This window comes from Liolophura sinensis, chromosome 4 (genome assembly GCF_032854445.1).
Source record: "Liolophura sinensis isolate JHLJ2023 chromosome 4, CUHK_Ljap_v2, whole genome shotgun sequence".
Lineage (NCBI taxonomy): Eukaryota > Metazoa > Mollusca > Polyplacophora > Chitonida > Chitonidae > Liolophura > Liolophura sinensis.
Genome location: NC_088298.1, coordinates 18,449,446 through 18,470,602, shown reverse-complemented (window position 1 = coordinate 18,470,602; position 21,157 = coordinate 18,449,446). Strand labels below are relative to the sequence as shown.

The 21,157-nt window shown below is 40.1% G+C and overlaps 1 protein-coding gene across 1 annotated transcript; it reads right to left on the bottom strand.

Moving 5' to 3' along the window:
- Window positions 1-1,442: 1,442 nt before the first annotated feature.
- LOC135464488 (excitatory amino acid transporter 1-like) lies at window positions 1,443-12,486 on the bottom strand. The gene is made up of 8 exons (XM_064741913.1): window positions 11,981-12,486; window positions 11,595-11,637; window positions 10,643-10,736; window positions 5,862-6,057; window positions 4,796-5,029; window positions 3,695-3,889; window positions 2,106-2,240; window positions 1,443-1,617 (listed from the first exon to the last, which is right to left on the bottom strand). Exons 1-8 carry the CDS (start codon window positions 12,484-12,486, stop codon window positions 1,443-1,445), a joined length of 1,578 nt encoding a protein of 525 aa, XP_064597983.1.
- Between the last annotated feature and the right edge of the window lie 8,671 nt (window positions 12,487-21,157).

The window sequence follows — 21,157 nt, the reverse complement described above, 5'->3', positions numbered from 1 at the left end:
TTTTAAAATGATTTCTAGAACAAAATTGAGAATGTGTGAATTCTGAAGTGGGATTTTTGAACCATATTGGTAGTGCTTACCGCCAACGACCTTGAAAGTTGTTCTTTGTACCTCTATGACTTTGTATTTGAAGGCAGATTAACTCTCTAAATAAGTATCAGTGAACATCAAATAATGCCGAATTTGTCAATAGTCAAACATAGAGGTAAATAAAGTGTTATAAGCAATGTAAACTTGGTAAATACAATCCACCTTAGAATTCATGAAAATGAGATCATGAAAATGTTATAATAGAAGTAAAGGTAAATTAAACGCAGTTTTCAATAGGGTTTTCAATAGTTTCGAGTTTGAACTCCTTTGTCGCTAAAGTTAGAAATGCAACACGGTACCATGTGATCCCTTACTGCCTACAGCGCATGCTCCACTATCTACGTTCCCTTTAAACCACTGTCACCAATAGCAAACTTTGAAAAGACGTCTTGAACAACGCCGAGGTCACTGGGGTCTCGATGATCAGACAAAAAGTGATGTCAAAACACTAAAACTCTGTCTCAAACTTTGTTTGTAATAATACGTTTTACACACTCATTATCTTTGTCTAAAGTGTGCACAATATAAATCTAACCAATATATGAACCAGTTTTATTGCTGAATACTGATTACATAGTTCTGGGCGAGAACAACGGTCATGAGGCTAAACATGCCTACGTACACGGTGAAGTCTCCAAATGTGAAGCTTTCACCGTGTTGGCAGTGATGTAGAGCGAGCGTAGAGTACGCTGCGCGTGCACTGTAAGGAGTATGATGTAAGCATAACTGTCAGAAATATTAGGCAGTTATTGTTGATATTAATTTTCTGACCCTTTGTCAAACCGTGTTACGGAGGTACAAACAATCTCTTTCTTCCAGGAACTTCTAAAATTCACGTTCAGCTACTGAATATCCTCCATTGTTAGTCTTCTCTAAATAACTCTTTAAATATTTTTTTCAGACTCCCATGTTGTGTCTACCATTTTTGACAGGTCGCATGCTACATTAGGGCTTTTTTAGCCTCTGGCGAGGAAAGTTTTCGAGCTCGAACTTATTGTATTGTTTCACTGAATCTGACTAATTCCTGTTTTTTCTCGTGCTTTTTGTTATAATTGCGGAACTGGGGTTGAGTATAACGGTATATATTGCACCGTTATATATTGTGTATATTGGACAGAGAGTCTAATGGGTGTATTAAGATACCAATAGACTGTATACATGTATGTTATGGACACCTTGTCTCCACTGGGGAGCCGAAAAGCAGTCGCAAAAAGCGCATGGTGTTACGTCCATGGTGATACAGAGTGAAGACATGTATCCCCATGGAAATTGCGTTTGACGTATAGCATTAAGGCAGGTCCCAATGAAATTTTGATATCTCTGCTTCGGTATCCCAGGTAGGCAGGTTTTCGTCAAACGCGCGCTGTCCTCTGTTCTGTTTCTCCCTCATACAGGTCCTTTTCCGAGTTCGTCGTCACAATTATCTCCTTTTCCGCCATTTTTCTCAGATCATGTCGGGAGAAATGTTCAATAACAGCTGCTCCAAATCCATCCCCTAATACGTTGATGGAGGTCCGGCAGCGCGCTCTACAATAGGCAGTTAAAACACCAGAGATATACCAATCTTGTGCCAAAAGTGTTGCATTTATACTGATGATGGTTCTGGTCAAAGAGATCGATTAACAGAAAGCCAATACCGATTAAAATTCTACCTCACTCCAGGCGACAGAAGGATTTGCGTAGTTCTATTTAAGAGAAGCTGGGAGGTCCACGCGGTGTTAAGAGAAGAGAAATTTCATAACATTTATGCGCCGCAAGAGAGATTTGTATTTCAGCCGTCAACCAATAAGGACATCCCAGGTCAATAATCACAATGCCAAGTCGCAAAACGACGTATAACACAAACTACAAAAGAACTAAAAAAGTATATGAAATACGAAAATAGAACAGAATCAGGCAGAGAGAAGCAGTTATCAGTTGTCAAGACGCAAAGTATGGTCTAGGCAACAGAGTGAAAGCAGTATTTAAACCGTGCTAGATAACAAGTTGTCGCTCAAAGGCTACGAAATACCTACAGGAACCAGTCGACAGCGAGCAGAGTGCTGATGTCGTCCGTAGGCAGCCCCATGGAGGTGAGGATCATGATCATGTATATCACTCCGGTCCCCGGAACTCCGGCCACTCCCATTGCGATTGACAGGGACAGGATACTGTGGGGATGAGTATTACGTAATAGCAGAATGACACGTAATTTTTTTTTTATTTATTAATATATGGTTTAGGATATAACCTAAGGTACAAGAAAACTTCTCAGCTTTCTTTCTGGGACGTAGTATGGGTTTAAACCACAGTTATTCTGCAGCCACGACTAGTGCCCAGCCTGATAATAAAGTAGCTTGCATCAGTGATGTCATGGGTGTGAGCTGTCAAAACGACTCTGAGGAAGAACCTGAATGAGGGCATTGGGGTGGTACAGCGTTCCTACAGAGTTCATCGATGGCATCAAAAGTGATAGTTGTCGAAACAACTCCGAGGAAGAGTTTTGAATGAGGGCATTGAGGTGGGACTGCGTTCCCAGTGACTTCATCGATGATGTCAATGGCGATAGCTGTCAAAAAGACTCTGAGGAAGAGCCTGAATGAGGGCATTGGGGTGGTACAGCGTTTCCACTGAGTTCATCGATGGCATCAAAAGTGATAGTTGTCGAAACAACTCCGAGGAAGAGTTTTGAATGAGGGCATTGAGGTGGGACTGCGTTCCCAGTGACTTCATCGATGATGTCAATGGCGACAGCTGTCAAAACGACTCTGAGAAAGAGCCTGAATGAGGGCATTGGGGTGGTACAGCGTTCCCATTGAGTTCATCGATATCATCAAGGGGTATAGCTGTCGAAACATCTCCGAGGAAGAGTTTGATTGAGGGCACTGAGGTGGGACTGCGTTTCATTTGAGCTCATCGATGATGTCATTTTCAAAAGTCTGCGACCATTGATGGGATACATATATTAAACAGAGGCGTTAATTAAGTTTTTAACATAACTTTATTCATTGACCTTAAAACCAAATATTCGTCCTTGAGCTCATTTTCAGGAATACGTAAGTTGAAGTTTTGTTATTCCGGCTGAAGACCGCTTAATTTTATATACGTTCATCTTAGGCACATTTAGAACAAGGCACATGACATAACCGCTATAAACTGGAGATCTATATTTCTGAAAGGTAAGCTAGGAATCTGTACGTCGAGACATTGGCATGCCAGTTGTCAATCAAGACACAGGATCTAATAAATGCTAAATGGCAAGATATGTACACACCACATGCAGGACCCTTGGGTATACTGATGTCAAAGAAGGGATAATTTACAATGTCAAAATTGAAATTATCTCTCTTCTGCGAGAAAGGAAACCGCTTTGACCTTTGTAGAAATATAGATCCAGATAACATTTACCAGCTGGGGAATGTGAGGTTTTCTTTAAATCCAGCAAAGGTGGGTAAGCATGTTTCGCAGCCTTTGCTATATATGGATTGTTTAAAGCTAGCAGAAAGACGAAAGAAACACATCTGAAATTTAAAAACGCTGTCAAGCCTCTAAAGTTATATGTCTGGGCGGGAATAACTTGGTGTTAAAAGAGACGGAAAAGAGCAAGCGTTCGGTACATCCTTACCTTATAGTGACCAGCTGCCCAGCCGACAGTGGAACTCCGTTAAGCTGAGCTGTAAAGATGGTCATCATGGTGAAATAGAGACAGGTGCCGTCCATATTGACAGTGGCCCCTACAGACGCTATCAGTTTGGTCACTCGCGGGTCTACCCTATTCTTTTCCTCTAGACACTTAATCGTGACTGGCAGAGTGGCACTACTGTAAGAAGATAAAGATGTAACGTAAAAACGGTGGCTTCTAAAAAATGGCGAAGGGTTACCCAGACTATATATTTTATACTGGAATAACAGGATATTTAAATTAATAGATCCGTGTGACTATGCCTGGTATGTTAGCACATCTGGCCGTGAAAATATAACATTTCTTCTTACGTGTCATTCCTAATGGTCGATTTTCTCGAAATTTTGTGCTTAATTTAAATAATAAGATGTATGTAATGGGGAAAATGTTCCTAAGAATGCTACGTGTTGTCAAAACTCCCCACTGAGCCCTATCTGATAAGATCATGGTAAAAGAGACAAAAGCAGGTTTGAGCTTTTTGAGCTATTCCATGTGAATGCGGTGTATTACATTCTGGATCGCCTTGATGCAACGCTCAAAAACATGTATGGGTCAGGACTACCCATAGTGTAACACACATGGCATAATTGTCAGAATGCACTCGAAGAAGGCCACCCGTAATCTTATAATTATTACAATGTGGATGGAAAGTGTTATCCATTACATAACAATGCAACACTATATAGGTAACAACTGCTGGTCATAATGAAACAGTTATTACATGACGGGATCTTATTACACTATGGGTATCTACAGTCCTAAGTCTGCTTCATAGCGAATGTAATAACGACCTCATGGAAAGAGCGCATATACAGTCATCTATATATCAAACAGTTTGACCTGTGAGTGGGTTGAATGGAGTGTTGACCTACAACTTATTCTACATTTGCAGTCTGGAAAAACGTTTAAAATCATTGTGGGGAGTATAGAAATTATTTTCAAAGCTTTACAAATAGGAGTTATTTTTGAACGTTTAAAAATAATTTTGAAAATCAGACAAAAACGAACCTTATCTCATAAAAAGACTTCATGTTTAAAGCTTACCTACTGTCTGATCCAAAAGCGAAGAGCATAGCTGGTACCATACCAACTAAGAACTTGAGAGGATTTTTGCGTAGGAAAACCAGGTATAGCAGAGACAAAACAATAAAGCCGTGAGCAAATAAACCGACTAGCAGAGTCACAGTAAAAATGGCCAATTCTTTGAAGGTTTTTGTTGGGTCGTCCATCTCCGCTAACTTGGATGCAATCAGAAAGGCGATTCCAACAGGCGAGTACCTGTTAAAACGAATACAACCACGGCAATGAAGAACAAATCATACATGCAAACGACACATCTTTTTTTTACTAATCTTCGAGCTAACTACTGTTATCAAATCGGTAACCTGCAAAAAGCCCCTTCGTATAAATAATAGCTGTCTATAGGTTAGTGTGTCCCTATAGTTTGCACCGAGCGCAGGATTATTTCACGTCTGTCCTAAGACGGCAGTCAGTTTTTTTTATGTAAATTAATCGGAGTGTCAGGAATAAACCACCGATCTTTGGTAAGTAACTATCTAAATTTCCTACATGGCGGTCTGATATAAAATTCTTGTATTAATAATCTACATTAGTCAAATAAAGTGCCCCATATTCCAAATGCAATGTTTTGTAGAAATTTGCGAAGGGATACATCTAATACCGGTCAACGGGACTATTGTTTCCATGTAAATACATGTAATTTTCTTCATAATATACCATTAATGTGAAGATTATAATGGAGTACACGGGAATCAGTGACTTTTTTTGCAAGACCTGTCTACAATATGTTGATTCGTGTGCAGTACGTTACTGAAGTACGGAGTGACATAGACTGCAATTTTAACTATTGTATTTCGGGTAAAGTTTATTTTTTTTTCAAATGACACATTTTGAATGATTATGAGTTATTCCTCCGCCATATATGACCACATACAGTTTAAGGCCTTTCTGTGCTTCTGGAAGAGCAGTTATACATACAAAATACAATGCATTTGTTGTTGAACTGTCCCCTGTTAAAATGGCAGGCTAGGTCAACCTTTCAAGTCATTCATTCAGTCTGAGATATATGTGGAAATGTTGAGTTACTCACCAGATGAAAATTGCCACGAGCTTGAAACTGACAACTCGCAGAGCCATAAAGAAGTCTAAAAAAGGCTTGGCTTCGTTTCCAGAAGCGGAAGCGACGCAGCCAAACAGTATGGAGGCTACAACAAGGCCCATCATGTTGATACCATCAACTTTTTCAACGATCAGTTTTATTTGTCCTCCTTTCTTTGCATCATCGTCTGAAATTTCAACGAATTTTAAGTCAGTCTGAATTTTCAGCGTGACAATGATTTCACCTGAATCTGCTAATTTTGTTGTCTGAGCGATGATAGATATTTTCTAGTTAAACCATATATACCTTGACATGTATATTCAACATACTGTTCGTTTGAATAATCTATTGCAATAGCAATACACTTTAGCAACGCTTAAATTCAACAGAAAAAAAGCAGGCACAAAACTGTAGTCTGGACTTCGTTTTCCCTGTGCGCGCATAGCATTACCTACACACGTATTTTCCGTGGAAACCAATATGCTGTGTGGTAGCTATGTGCACGTTTAGCGATAAGTGCACTTTGTGAAACGGGACAAAAAGGACTAGAACATGGTTTATTTCATATTTTTCAAAATCCATTCTAATCTTTTGCCACAGAGTTTTGATGAACACAAAGCACCAACAAACAAAAAGACGAACCCCTCTGCCAGGTTCTCCTGTATCCACAAACTTTACCTTACGTCGTCACATGTTGTCACTGTGTTCATGGTTAGCTCATGCTGGCTTTCCTGTACACGGAGAGGTTTGCCAACAGCCTGCGGATGGCCGTGGGTTTCACCTGGGCTCTGGCCGGTTTCCTTCCACTACAATGCTGGTCGTATAAGTGAAATATTCCAGTGAACGGCGTAAATCACCAATCAAACAAATGAAAAACTACTTCGTAAGAACGACCTGAATGATGATGTTTTTTTTTTATCTTTCTTATGTCTCACACGTTGTAGAGAAAGGTGCAATCTACATGTAGTGGTATGGCACGCATAGAGGCTTTGCGTCATGTACGTGAAAAATCTCATGGGTATATGACGCATTTTCGCATGTCTATGACAATACATACGCATATATATGATCTGTTTGGTGTAATTGGTGGTTTGTTACTAGACATGGTCAAAATAATTCCTCGTCGTCATATGGCTGAAAATTTGTTAAGCACGACGATAAACCCCAATCATCCATGCATACATACTAGCCATGGTCAAAGTACCAGTAATATGGCGTAGAGCCACCTTAGTGTTTGACGATGTGTGTATTTTTTATGTTGAAGTTTCTTATTACATACATAATTAAGAATAACGATGCGTTCCTGTATCAAGTTGCAATCGCCTCTAACTTGATTGAAGTTTGTATTTTTTATACACAGGTCAAAGATAGAGAACAAGACAGTTTGTCTTCTTCAGTGACAAGCATGGAGATCATATACAGTAAGAGAGGAATAGTGGATAACAGCGTCTTCATTTTTTTATAGATTTATTTTAATTAAGTGTAAATATGTATAAATTAGCAAAACAAAAAAACCGAAAGAAAAGTTTTCGTTACACATAAAACTGAATGAAATAGAGGCAAATGCCTTGTAATTGTTTCAGTTTTACTGGAATTTCACCTAATGCTTGTTAATGATTTACATAATGACAGATGTACCTGAGACCATGTAGACAGCTTACAAAATGCCAGGGAGAAATCATGCGATGACGCGCACGTGTTTCTTCTCCTGGATAATTGACATCGTGTGTGCAGTTGTAAGACCTGTTTGTCTGCGGTTGAATCACCTGCGAGACTATCTTACGTTGTCGGGTGGACACGTGACTGGCGTTTGGGGGAACAAGTGTTAAATATATGCTGGACAAAGAACGCAAATGCTCTGGTGGGTTTTCATAAGTGCCACAGCCTGAGAATTTATTATTTAAGACAGAGGTAATCAGTATGAGAGTAGGGGTATCTGTAAATATGTTCCTTTCCCTTCCTTCCTTCCTTCTGAGTTTGGATAGTTTCACAAGGGGAAGCAGCCTGGAGGGTAACGTCTGGCAGTCAAGACGGTACAGCACCTGGGTGAAATGTATGAATGAAGACTGGCTGTGATCTTGGTAAAACACGTCTTGACTGCTCGGCTGTCTTGGAGGGAATGGGGAGAGCTACTAGAGCTTTCAAGTATTAATGAGTAAACAATTTAGAACGTAGCTTTCAAAGACTTAATAGAAGTGCCATATGATCATAACAGGTAAGTTAAACAAGATAAGGTGTTGGACATGATTATTAACCCAATTATATAAGACATGTTACATGTGTGTCCACATGTATACACAGCGACCTGTACACATACATGTAGGTCAAGGTAGGTTGAAGTTGAGAGGTCAGCCTGACAGTCAGACCATAATGCATGTAACGTTTAAGCATGGCATCTAGAAACCAAGTGACATCATGCTAACAATGATTGCAATATAGTCAATACTAGAGAGGCCAAGGGTCACAGGGTTACCGGTATCCTGTTTAAGAGAGGCATCTAAACATAATGTCGAGTACGTTGCCAGGCTTATAAGGGGCCAGGCTCGCATTAGAAATTTAGATGACTCAGTGTATCCATATGATGGGTACAAATGCATTTTATGATGCCAGGTCATATCTCATATATAACAAGACATACTGGTCTATGCCAGCTGACCTTCACCTCCAACCAAAACATAACATTCGTAAATTACTCTTTCGATCATTTAACATACAGGTTACAAATCAATAGTGTAGGCTAATGTATGCATTAATAATCTGAGTGGTACATTTTTATGCTAGGGGCTGCATACATTTTGTACAACCCAGAACGGTTACCGCATGAAGAACAATAATACGGGTCACGCAGGGTATTTTGATAATATCTATAAACTAAATACAATATTACCAGGCGATAGCCTATATGCATATTAACTGTATATACAAAGTTAATATCTATATATATATATGTATCTATCAACAATAATAACAAATGCTTACTGACTGGCCATAGAGAACATGAACACTGGACTCAAAATGTCAAAGTCCAAAAGCATGATAAATTCCAGTATATGTGCATCTGCAGTGATATATAATTTCTGAGGATTGTGTTGTGTTAGGACAATCACAGGCATAATTAAATACAAAAACTCAGAACAGTTACAAGTGGTTGGTCTTGTACTGAGTTTTAATTTGGCCTGTGTACTGCTGGTGCAGCCATCTTGTTTAGCCACTTGATAAAGGCTGGGCTGATAGGATGAGATTAACCAGCAGGGGTCATCAGGGGCAATAGATGCCAAGGAGAAATTAATCCCTTCCAGATGTGCTGCCACCTTGCTTACATACACTGAGGCAATACACATGTCTGTAGCTACTGGAGGCTGGCATGGTCAGCTCAAACAAAGGAATTAAGCTTGACCATGTGTTAACCAGTGTAAAAGGAACTATCTGCTTTGGAAGTTGGGAGATCAAGTTAAGTTTAGGCAAAAGCTAGTAGTTGATACATATAATCCTTAAATTCCAGATTAATTTAAGTAAACAGTGGTCACTTTTAAAACTAGTGAACTTAAGTGGGTTAATAGTTCCAATGTGGAGGTTTATCCCAAACTAACACAGTTACCCAAATATTTTCACTGTAAACAGGTTGATGGGAGAAGCAGTTATCCCACCTATTTCTTAGTGTAAATTCCTGAAATCTATTCAGCCAATCCTTTTAGAATGTGTGTATCTCTTTGCAGAGATCACACTAACTTGTGAATGGCTAACCAAAGTAATAACTTAAATTACTCAAAAAGATGTGCATAATATATCCTATATGGCACAGTCAGATAATTGCATATGTAACAACAATTACATATATCAATTTATGGAAATGTTCTGAGACCACAAGGGTTAAATTCTTACCTGGGTGAAATGTATGAATGAAGACTGGCTGTGATCTTGGTAAAACACGTCTTGACTGCTCGGCTGTCTTGGAGGGAATGGGGCTAAAACAAAGGGCCACATGGCAAGGCTGGGGTGTGGAGGTCATGTGACCTCCCACCCCCTCTCAGGCCATGGGCACTCCCCCACAAGCATAAGGCTTGGTTACTGATGTGACTAGCTTACTGGTGAACACCCAGGGCAGATCTGGCCTGGAGATTTGGGCAGATCTGACCTGGGGGTTTACACAGTACTGTTCCCTTCAGCGAAAAAAAAAATAAGTTTCATGTATTTAAAATACACATTATTCAGAATATAATTTGCGTTTACCCTAATTTCAGAATGATGAGATTGTCAAAATACGGTTTTCATTTGCCCCGAGGATTAGCGTCATACATCTCCAGGTGACTTCCTTTTCCATAGCTGTGTTATAACAAAATCGTTATTTCGCGTTCCCGATACATCCCAAAGCAAAATCACCCTGCCTCTAACGTCTGATTGAAGCATTACACGTACATTCGTTAGGGGCTGTGGAACAGTTTCATCCCACCGCCATACAAAAATTTAGTTTTTGTCTCTACTCGGTCGTTGCTGTTGTTTTCCTTCAAAAATCATGTTTGTTTGCAATCACAGTCTGAGAGTGTTAGATCATTGAATAGATAGTGGGTACCACGTCAGCGTGCTGATTTTGTCATGTGTGCAACTGTGGGCTAAATTGTGTATACACCTATAGTTAGCAACAGATCTTCTGAGTGACTGAGTGACCAGGGTAACAGTTGAGTTGTTGTTGTTGCCCTATATTCTGGTCTATCATCACCACACTCTACTAAAGATGAAAGCAGTTAACATATGGGGCAATATGCCTGCCTTACCACTGATGTTTTTCACGGCGTTCAAAACTGACGAAAAGGAAGATGAGTTGCCTTTAGCCGTGATTCTATCGCCTGTCACTTCTCTCGTCTTCTTCTGCATGGAAAGTAAAATATGAATGAATGAACATATAAATGATCAGTGTTTAACGTCACATTAATTACCATTTATCATAAGCTTGCCTAGGATGCTGAGGTACCAATCTACTATCACAATGGCCATGTGGACAACACTGTATCAGTTATTCGTAGACTAGTGATAAATTACTATGAACATAACTGCAATTGTTTTAACTAATTCTACCTAAGGTATGCTTCTTTGAGCATTAACAGGGAGTTGTAAAGGCAAGGTTTATGCCTTTCTAGGTCGTTATCTCACTTCACAAACTTTCATCGTGAATAGATTATTCGATACCACGTGGCAATAGTCGCATTTAAATGAACCGTTAAAATGAAACTTGACTGAGGTACAGGTAATTCAGGGGCATATTATGATAGCAATGCTAGGGTCGACATAGGGTTGATACATTGATAAACTTTGTCTAGATGATTGGTAAACTCAGTCAACAAACAACTGATCTTATCTTTGTAACTCTCATTTGCATGAATAATTAACTTTGAGAAAAAAAGTGGATGAACGATAACGTCTTTCATTTGGCGCAGTTGGAGGGATCCGTCTTTTACAAGCAAATAACAGAACACAGATGTAATTTAATTCGACATTCGAAATGCGTTTTTTTTATATGTGTGTCATGACGACAGGTGTTAATACAGACAGTGACTTGACAGCTGAGTGCGCTGGTACCACGTGCAGAGTTAACTACTGTGATCAGTTAGTCAAAATAGTACTGGCAGCCTCTTCCCAATAAATATATGTAGTTTAATGCAGGTTGTAAAGATATCGTATAGCTTAAATATCAGTACCCTTTGCAGCAACGTGCACCAAAGCGCTTACCGATTTCAAGCAAAGTTCAACAAGGTTGTCGGGGACCATGTTCCTGTGAAATATAATTCAGACGATTTTAGAATTCAGTCTTTCTATATTTAGAGGATGGACACCCTTCTCACATGTAGAGTAACCTTATCTTTGCAATGCATGTACACTAATACTTCAGGACACTGACAATATCTGAGCCAGTGATGTTCCATCAGGCGAATACTGGTACACTCGTTTTTAAAAATTGGTTATGAGTCGTGCTGAGACTCATTTTAATAACTGGACAAACCATTTGGCCTGCTACTGCGTGAGGTATACGCCAGAAAAATAAATATTACAATGTTTTACCGAAGATAAGTGCTTCGAAAAAGGTAAAATGCATAAACTGTAACAGAAATGTTTACCTGAAGAGATCCATGAAGGCGAGGCCTGGATTTGAGGATGAGGAGGAGATGTCTGGGACCAAGTTGGGTTGGCCACTTGTCCTATCCCCCGGACGGATCGTCACTACTAGAATTATCCCTAAGACAGACGCAATCAAGAGGGTAGAGATGTAATAGGCCAGAGCCCGAAGACCAATCTTTCCTGAAGCGCGGATGTCGATTTCGGCCGTAGCACACAAGAGACTTGACACCACTATCGGGATTGACAGCATCTTCATACTCTGTAGGAAAAGATCCCCGGGAAAACTAAGGTACATGATTTCTGGTTGGGTCAGTTTGGAGTCCATAGAATTCAGGCATAATCCAGTGGCGACCCCAACAAGAACTCCAACCAACATAAGCAACATCAGCAAGTTGGACTTCAGGAAACCCACGAAACATTGTTTTGTGATAGTCTTGGACAGCCATTTGCGATCCCTCTCTTCTGCGTTTCTAACAAGGTCACTCCCCGGATTAAGGGGCTGCATCCTTTAAGAATAACCGCTATAAAGTATCACCAAAAGCCTTGAAGTAAAGTTGTATGAACCGTTCATCTACTCTCACTAGTAACAGTTCTACCTGTGGATAGAGAAAAATACCGCAACTGAACTTTACTCGATCGAAAGCAGAAGTGCATGACCACGTGACCCAGGCATCTGATGGTCACCTTTAAAATGCTGGATGCGTGTACTACAAACGGGCCTTTATACCAATTACACTTCGTTTCTCCACCAGAACAAATCGCACCAACCTCCTGTCGAGTGATTTGAGTCAAGAATGTATAGTTTTTCGTAAAAGCGGGTGACAGTTGATTTTTCTTGCTTGCTGAATCTGCATTTCTGGCAGGTAAACAATACTTGAACTATGAGGGACAATTCCCACCTAAATCAAGTCGGTCCAAGCCGTACTATTTTGTTGTACCTATAGGGGTACAAAGGGGTACATGTAGTTCACAAGCGCCGCAGAGTAACAGCTGAGAATGCTTTGTTTTTACTCGGCTTTGAACCGGCTTAGGGCGGAGAGGAAATTTTGAGTGAATTCGTCCATTGCCCAACGCCAATGCACAAAGTAACAAGTTAGCTAACGTTCACAGTCCACACCTTGTGTTTTAGTATGTGCTTGAGTAAAACACCAAATAAATGAATACATAAATCCACACTTGTAGGACAGGCAGGTGTGAAACGTTCCAAATAACGTGACTAAAAAGCTACCAATAGGGTCAGTGAGAGTTGTATATTTGAATTGGTAACCTATTTAGTTACGCAGAAGATATCAAGAACTGCACGACACCAAGCTTCTAGATCCCTAGCGAAGCATTTGATCTTATAGCTGTTTAACGTCACAGGCATTTTCTCCTCAGTGTCTCGAGCAAACCACCTATCGACATTCCCTCGTGTATCACTCGTAAACCATAAAATGACATTCTACGTTAATGATCTCAAATCTATAACAAAAACAACCTAAAACATTAGTTCTCAAAGAAATATATAAGAAATAATATATTAATATTAAAGCTGTTTATAAGAAAGAGAGAAGTAGCCAACAGATAATAAGATGGAAAACGACTTGTGTTCTTCAGAGAAAGCTGCTCAATGCAATGAACCGCATTTTGTCACTTAGGATTCACAGAGTTGGGAATTCACAAATTTCTTGTCAATACACGGTCGGGATTGAACCCACGCCTCGTGGGACGTGTTAACCAGCTTAATCACATTATCACGCCTCATTGTCATTTGACCTGCAGAGATCATAGATTTTTACAAGAGCAGCAGGAAAAAGCTTCATAGTTTTGTCAGTTTGTTTACATATTAATTTATTTTCTTGTTTATTTCACTTATACGACTGCAACCAGCATTATGGTGGAAAGAAAGTGGTTAGAGCCTTCTCCATTAGACCGGAGAAGAAGCTAACATATGACCTGGACTTGAACATGTTGTGAGTTTGTCGCTGACAGTTTTTGCAGATGCATGAGGTGTCATAGCTGTGAAACTTCAATCCAATTTCTCTGTATATATAGATATGCACCAATTAAACCTGTTACATTTAGATCTGTACTCTTCCATTGTCAAATCCGGATCTAGCGTGGAACTCACTCCTTTAGACTGCATTGTCCTCAACATATAAAAGCTGCATGTGCACAACAAAAACATGTTCTCATTATTTCTGAAGTATTTCTTACTTCATATCGTCGTCATTGTTCGTAAAGAGTAAAACCATAATCATTCATGATTGCAATTAACACAAATGTTCCTGGCATGATGGCATCCAGCCAAACTCTGCCAAGCGCTATCTTTTATTTCGCGTCAGCCGTACTCGGCGTCGTCCACAAAAAGACATACTCGTGTAATGTTAGGGTTGAAACCAAGAAATGTACACCATTAAAATCATGATTGTCAACTTGTTTGGGAGTCTGGGCAATTTTAATTTTAATGATGAGCAGAAGGAACTGGAAAGGAAAAGACGATGATTTTAATTTGGGGAGAACAATAGAGTCCAACTAGCAAAGAAGTAATGCGATTCGAGAAATTACGGTTTGCGAAGTTCAGATGCTGTCCGAGTGGATGACTGGTAATTGCGGCGTGATGATCTTTATTATTCCCGCAAAATGAAGTGATAAGAATTCAAAAGGTGGAGAACCCAAACTTGTAGGTCACGTGACCACATCCTGGAACTAAAGGATTGAAGGTGTGTTTGTGTTCCGACGTGGTGGCTGGATATTTTAACTTCGGCTTACCCCTAAAAAGTCCTGAGCATTTTGGGGAGTTGTCAACAAAGGTCAGATAGGGGTCAAAATTAAAATTTGTTTTAATTGTGTCAATATGTACATCATATTACTCGTCTTGTCACGAGCAATCGAAACATGCATACTCTGTTATACATCCGACTATGATGTGCATGATCTTGATCCTTTTTGAGCAAGGTAAAACTATTCAAAAGATAATATTTTGCTTAACATTGGTAGCTGTTAATTATTAACACAGAAAGCTTCAAATACAATCAACTTTAGTAGACTTAAGTTACAACTTACACTGTACGCATGGAATTGGAGATGTTTTACATCTTCTGCTAATTCCTTGCAAAATGTTGAATGAAAACAGCAAGAGAATCCACACGATATAATAAATTATTTGAAATGAGATCATGATCGATGATCCAAATCAGGTTAATATCAGGGTAGACGCCAGCCATATCTGGATACTAGAAACACACTATGCATATAATCAATCTAAATAGTTAAAAACCGTGACAAAGGATATGCTTTGAATTATCTGGATTGCAATATCTAACTACAATTTGTAGTTACAAATGTACTTTGTGCTCTGTCTCAATCGTAAGTAGTAAAAGGTCACAAAGGTTCTTTGACTTCGGGGACTCGAGTTTAAAAATGCAGAGCTTGTGAACAAAACATAAATAAGTACAAAAGAGTACACCGCTACAGATCAACTTGTTTTAGGTGCACAATGCATTGCCCATTATCAACGAGACAGTTTATTAATAAAGAGATTTCAAGAGACATATATGGGCTAAAAATACAAAATACGGCATGTAGTCCCACCCTTATATAGTAGACTTCTCTCTGAACTGCAATAAGTTAATGTGAGAAACCATTCGCAGACGTTTACCTATCCAGCCACTGTGGAACTTACGCGAGCCGTATGTATTTGTTATGTAGGCCATAACTTTGTGTCACATATGGACATTTCTCTGTGTCACATATGGACATAACTTTGAGTCACATATGGACATAACTCTGTGTCACATATGGACATACCTCTGTGTCATACATGGAAATGTATGAAGACGAAGGCGATAAGTTGGAATCTTACCGTGTATATGAGTGTATTACTTGGCTGAGTGTTTACTTTATGAACAGTAATCCAAGAATGTTGGAAGCTATTTGCAAGCAACAACAGTAAATTTGCAAAAGCATAGTGGCACTGACGATCAGACAGTAACCCCTATATATAGTATTGCATATATATGATTGGTCAATTAAGTGACAGCCCCGACTTTTAAACTCGAAATCGGACTTTTGGGTCGTTTTGGCCATAGCGCCCTCAGTCATGGTCGGATATGTATATCAAGGTATAAGTGTTTGGATTCCTCATGACAAGGCAAGTAATTTGATATACATGTTGACATAATTGGAATAGATTTTAATTTTGATTAACCCCTCTCCCAAATGACCGGGACTTTTGTCGGGCAAACACAAGCCAAAACTGTTCAGTGTCCATTAGGGAGCCCAAAAACACTGTCAAATCTTTGTTTCCAGGATTTGGTAACTGGAGCTAGAGACGGGGAAAATGATTTTCATCACGTACACCTTTGACATTATGTAGGACACAGTAGGTGACAGGAAGGAGTTCTAGAGAAGTCAGTCTAATGATTCAGAGCGGCTAATGTGTAACATAAGATGGGAACATGGACAACTGATTTCACGGCAGTATAACGTTATTTCACCGCATGCTTACATATGCACTGTAACATGAAAATTACAGAAAGAACCACCCTTGAATCAATTTCTTATCACGAACTGATGACTAAGCTCGATATCTTTGACAGTTTATAACCTTTTCACACACACTTGGACTGCACAGTCAGCATATTACATGTTTTAGATATGTCTGTTATGAACTCAACTACTGTCATCTCAGCCAGGCAATGTAAACTGTCTGGTCTAATCCTATATACAGCAAGTTTTGTGTTCATACTTGCTCTTTTATCTCTCCGTAAAAATCTTAATACAAATAGACTTTTATCTTATGATACCTTAACTACACGTATGTTATTCTATAACTTTACACGGGAGACTAAGTACGTTGAGTTCTGCTTCTTCTTTGTCACCTTGTGAGCTTTCCTGTGTCACAGGCCTGGTGTCACCCAAGCGATTGGTGTTTACGCTAATTACCTGGTAATGGCTGTGCGGTTTATTTTCTTTTTTTCAGTCCCTCATTAATGGGCTCCATGATTGTATATGTTGTGGGGTTTTGTACCTTTGCAGAAGGGTGCTTTTTATGTTCTCCAGCTGTTGTACTGTATTAGCCTTGTTCCAGTTTCTGCTGCGAGTCGTGCACCTCTTTATAATTGCAGAGATTTTTGTCCACTGTATATGCTATTATCTTCTGTCATGAGTTTGTGTGCCCGCTATGATATGGTTTCTCTTGTGCCCACTGTATATACTGTTATCTTCTGTCATGAGTTTGTGTGCCTGCTGTAATGTGGTTTCTCTTGTGTCCACTGTATATACTGTTATCTTCTGTCATGAGTTTGTGTGCCTGCTGTAATGTGGTTTCTCTTGTGCCCGCTGTATATACTGTTATCTTCTGTCATGGGTTTGTGTGCCCGCTGAGATGTGGTTTCTCTTGTGCCCACTGTATATACTTTTATCTTCTGTCACGGGTTTGTGTGCCTGCTGTGATGTGGTTTCTCTTGTGCCCACTGTGTATACTGTTATCTTCTGTCATGGGTTTGTGTGCCCGCTGTGTTTTGGTGTCCGATATCAGCCATGGAGTAAATGTGTTCACCTTTTTCTTTAACCATTCATAATCCTGCTTTTCGCTCGTGATGTACATATGTTCTGGGTGCTCTACTGGGGGCCTAATATTCACATACACACAGGCCGTATAATTTCTACAAATAGTTTGAATGCCTTCTACTAATACAGCTGTTTGTCCATGTGGCCTCATAAGTTTATTATTATTATTATAATTTTTATGACTACAAATACATTGTTTTGGAGACTCGGATGCCGGTGTATTCTGCTGCGTCATTTTTTTAAGTATTAATTAAAACACATTTTCTCATTTAACCTGAAGACTATTGTTGCAGTTCAGGCTACACCCTTAAAATTTTCGGAATGCCTGCTAAACGTCGGGGGCCTTCGACTGTGACTGAGGAAGGAGAGAGGTCTGCTCCCGCCCACTCAGCATACCCCACGCGCCCTCCTCCAGGCGGCTTTAAATGAGAGGGCATATCCACCCAGCGCCCCCCCCCCCCCCCCCCTTCGGCTGGCGGTAGCAGCAGTGACCTCAGCTGACCCTTTGCAGGTATCCTTTGACTTAAGCCGGGTACACGCTGACTCTTTGTTCTGTACCGGTAAGCAGCCAGCTGAGTTTACCTCTTATTCTTCAGCCAATACTGTGAACTGAGAACAAAGTTTCCAGAGCAATCTCTGGGGCTTGTCAAATATCGTAAGACAATCAAAATTCTGAGCCAAAACCACGGCTTTCAAGCAGCTAACTTCTACGATGAGAACTTCCGTAAGCTCCGTGCTGTTCAGTCTATAAGATGGGCCAAAATTCATGATGAGGTATGGCGGCTTTGCTCTTCGAAAACTGCACAAACAACTGCTGCTCACACTCAAAGCAATTTTCGCACCAAACAAAAACCTCCTTTTCCCCGGATACTGTTGGTCATCTTGTAGATCGGGCATGTGTAACACCCCAAACTGCGGACGCAAACACGAATGCACAAAATGTAACAAAAAGCACGGCACGACATCGTGTAAGTCAGCCTCGATTCCTCAGGCTCAACTTCCAACAACCGTAAAGGTAGACCAGCTAGCTCATTCTCTTACACAGTATCTTGCCGATCTGAAACAATATGTGATTGATGGCTTCTCATTTGGCTTTCAAATAGGTGTGAGGGGTTCTCTTTCTATAATAAAGGACACAAAATACAACCATCGTTCGACAACGGGCCGTCCAGCTATGGTTACCACAAAGCTACAACACGTGCATTCGCTGGGCAGGATACAAGGTCCTTTTGTTACGCCCCCATTTAAGGACTTAACATATGATTGATGATTTCACTTTGTATTTCCCAAATAGTCTATGAAATGCAGTCAAGATATTCAGAATTTCTGAATAGGGGTTCCAATTAAACAACCAAAAACTGTTCAGCCCACTACGGTAATTCAAGTGTATGGGATTGAAATAGACTCAAACAAGATGGAGGCTCGTCTTCCGCAAGATATACTGGGCAGAGCACGTGACTTGCTTTTCCAATTAAAATCGAGGAAAAAAAGGTGACACTTTTAGAACGCCAGTCTTTCCTTGGATATCTAAACTTTTGCTGCTTAGTCATTATTCACGGGCGCGCTTTCCTCCGCCGTATGTAAAACATAACAGTGGGTCTTTACTTAACGATATCATCACGAGCGTTTAAGTAAGGGGGAGCCGACATGTCAGCATGGCTAAATTTCCTGAACAACTTTAATGGAAAATCTTCTTTTTTTTTACTTTTCTAACTGGGTATCGTCAGATCACATTCGTCTTTACACTGATGCAGCAGGTGTGCACGCTGGCTTTGCTGCTGTTTTAGGTAATCTGTGGTTTGCCGGTCAGTGGTACGAAGACACTAATCACCTTTACATTACAGGCCAGGAGCTAATCCCTATTGTTGTTGTAATGGAACTATGAGGCCGCAGGTAAAAACTCATAGGATTTTATTCATGACTGATAATGCGGCCGTCGTGGAGGTAATTAACGACTCTGAAATATAATATTTCTTTTCGCTCTAAACATATAAGTGGAAAAATTAAATTCAGTAGCTGACCGTCTGTCCCGTTTTCAATTCCAGGAAACCCGACGCCTAGCACAGTGGTTGGCTCCTCAGCCCGTGAATATTCCGCCAAAGAGTTCCAGTCTGTAGTTAACAAACTAGCGCAAGCTTCTTTAGCAAAGAACACCCAACAGAGCTATCGGAGAATGGTACACCAAATCATGTCTCTCCAGCAGGCTAGATTCCCCATTCAGCCAGTTTTCCCTTCAACGCCGACAAAAATTTCAGCGCACATATGTTATCTTTTTCTGAGGAATTTTAGTGCTGCCACAGTCTATTCCAGTATTTCGGCCATTAGCTTTGTGCGTCACATTGACAGTCTACAAGACGTAACAGGCCATTTCCTAATCCCAAAAATCTTAAAAGAATTAAAAAGGCTTAAACCCTCTTGCGACACCCGTCTACCTGTCACACTCCCTATTTTAGAAAGACTGATATGAAATTTGCATATTGCTCTCACTTCCTATTTCTAATATCTCTGTTTAAGGCAATGTTCCTGTTAGCTTTTCATGCTTTCGTGTGTATAGGTGAAATTACACTAACTCGAGACAACAACAGAAACACCATTTCACAAGTGAGGCGCATTAATTTTCACACTACACATGAGGAACTGTCTGCACCTACATTACGGCTGTACCATTATAAAAACAGCGATTTGCACCCTATAAATATACATCTCCCAGTTTCTCCAACTTCTGTCATCTGCCCAGTTAGCCCTCTTAAGACATATTTAAACATTCTTGACACTCATCCGGCCTTTTATTTCATCTTAGAAACCGCTCCCATGTGTTTTACAATTATTTTTCCAGCACTTTAAAGACTGTGTTAGAATTTATTGGGCTTAGCCCATAACACTATAAGGGACGCAGCTTCAGTATTGGAGGTGCATTCACAGCTACTTCATTGGGAATAACGGAAGCTGTTATATAAAGGTTAGATTGTTGGAGGTCAAACACACTGCGAAAGTACATCCGAATTAATGTATTCTAGACTCCATTTCACACGTGTTTCATGCGCCTGGGATTACTTCAGTAAAATATAAAATTACAACGTAGGAGGTCATCACATATTATACTATACCTGGAGGCCAGCATTTAACTGCTTTTTGTTTCTATACGCAGATCAAGTCTATATGAAATGTATTGTATGAAATGCATCACTAAATGCCATTCTTGTGAAGACCAGAATTGAAATGCTTCACAGGTTGGCTTCACTTCCTTGGTTTACTATATTTTTAATTTTTTTTTTTTTTTTCTTTTTTGATTGGTGTTTTACGCCGTACTCAAGAATATTTCACTTATACGACGGCGGCCAGCATTATGGTGGGTGGAAACCGGGCAGAGCCCGGTGGAAACCCACGACTATCCGCAGGTTGCTGGCAGACCTTCTCACGTACGGCCGCCAGCATGAGCTGGACTTGAACTCACAGCGACCGCATTGGTGAGAGACTCCTGGGTCAATACGCTGCGCTAGCGCTTTAACCGACTGAGCCACGGAGGCCCCTATATTTTTAATGATATCAGCAGATAAGTTTTTCTTGTTTAGGAATTTAATCACGGTGGGTCCCTCAACTGCTTAAGTTAAAACTAGTTCTAA

Excerpts from the sequence above, each read along its gene's own strand:
- LOC135464488 (XM_064741913.1), bottom strand. The coding sequence starts at position 12,486 with ATGCAGCCCCTTAATCCGGGGAGTGACCTTGTTAGAAACGCAGAAGAG. Across the intron at positions 6,058-10,642 it reads CGCCGTGAAAAACATCAGTG|ACGATGATGCAAAGAAAGGA; the intron begins GTAAGGCAGGCA and ends TTGAAATTTCAG. Across the intron at positions 5,030-5,861 it reads CTCGTGGCAATTTTCATCTG|GTACTCGCCTGTTGGAATCG; the intron begins GTGAGTAACTCA and ends TCGTTTTAACAG.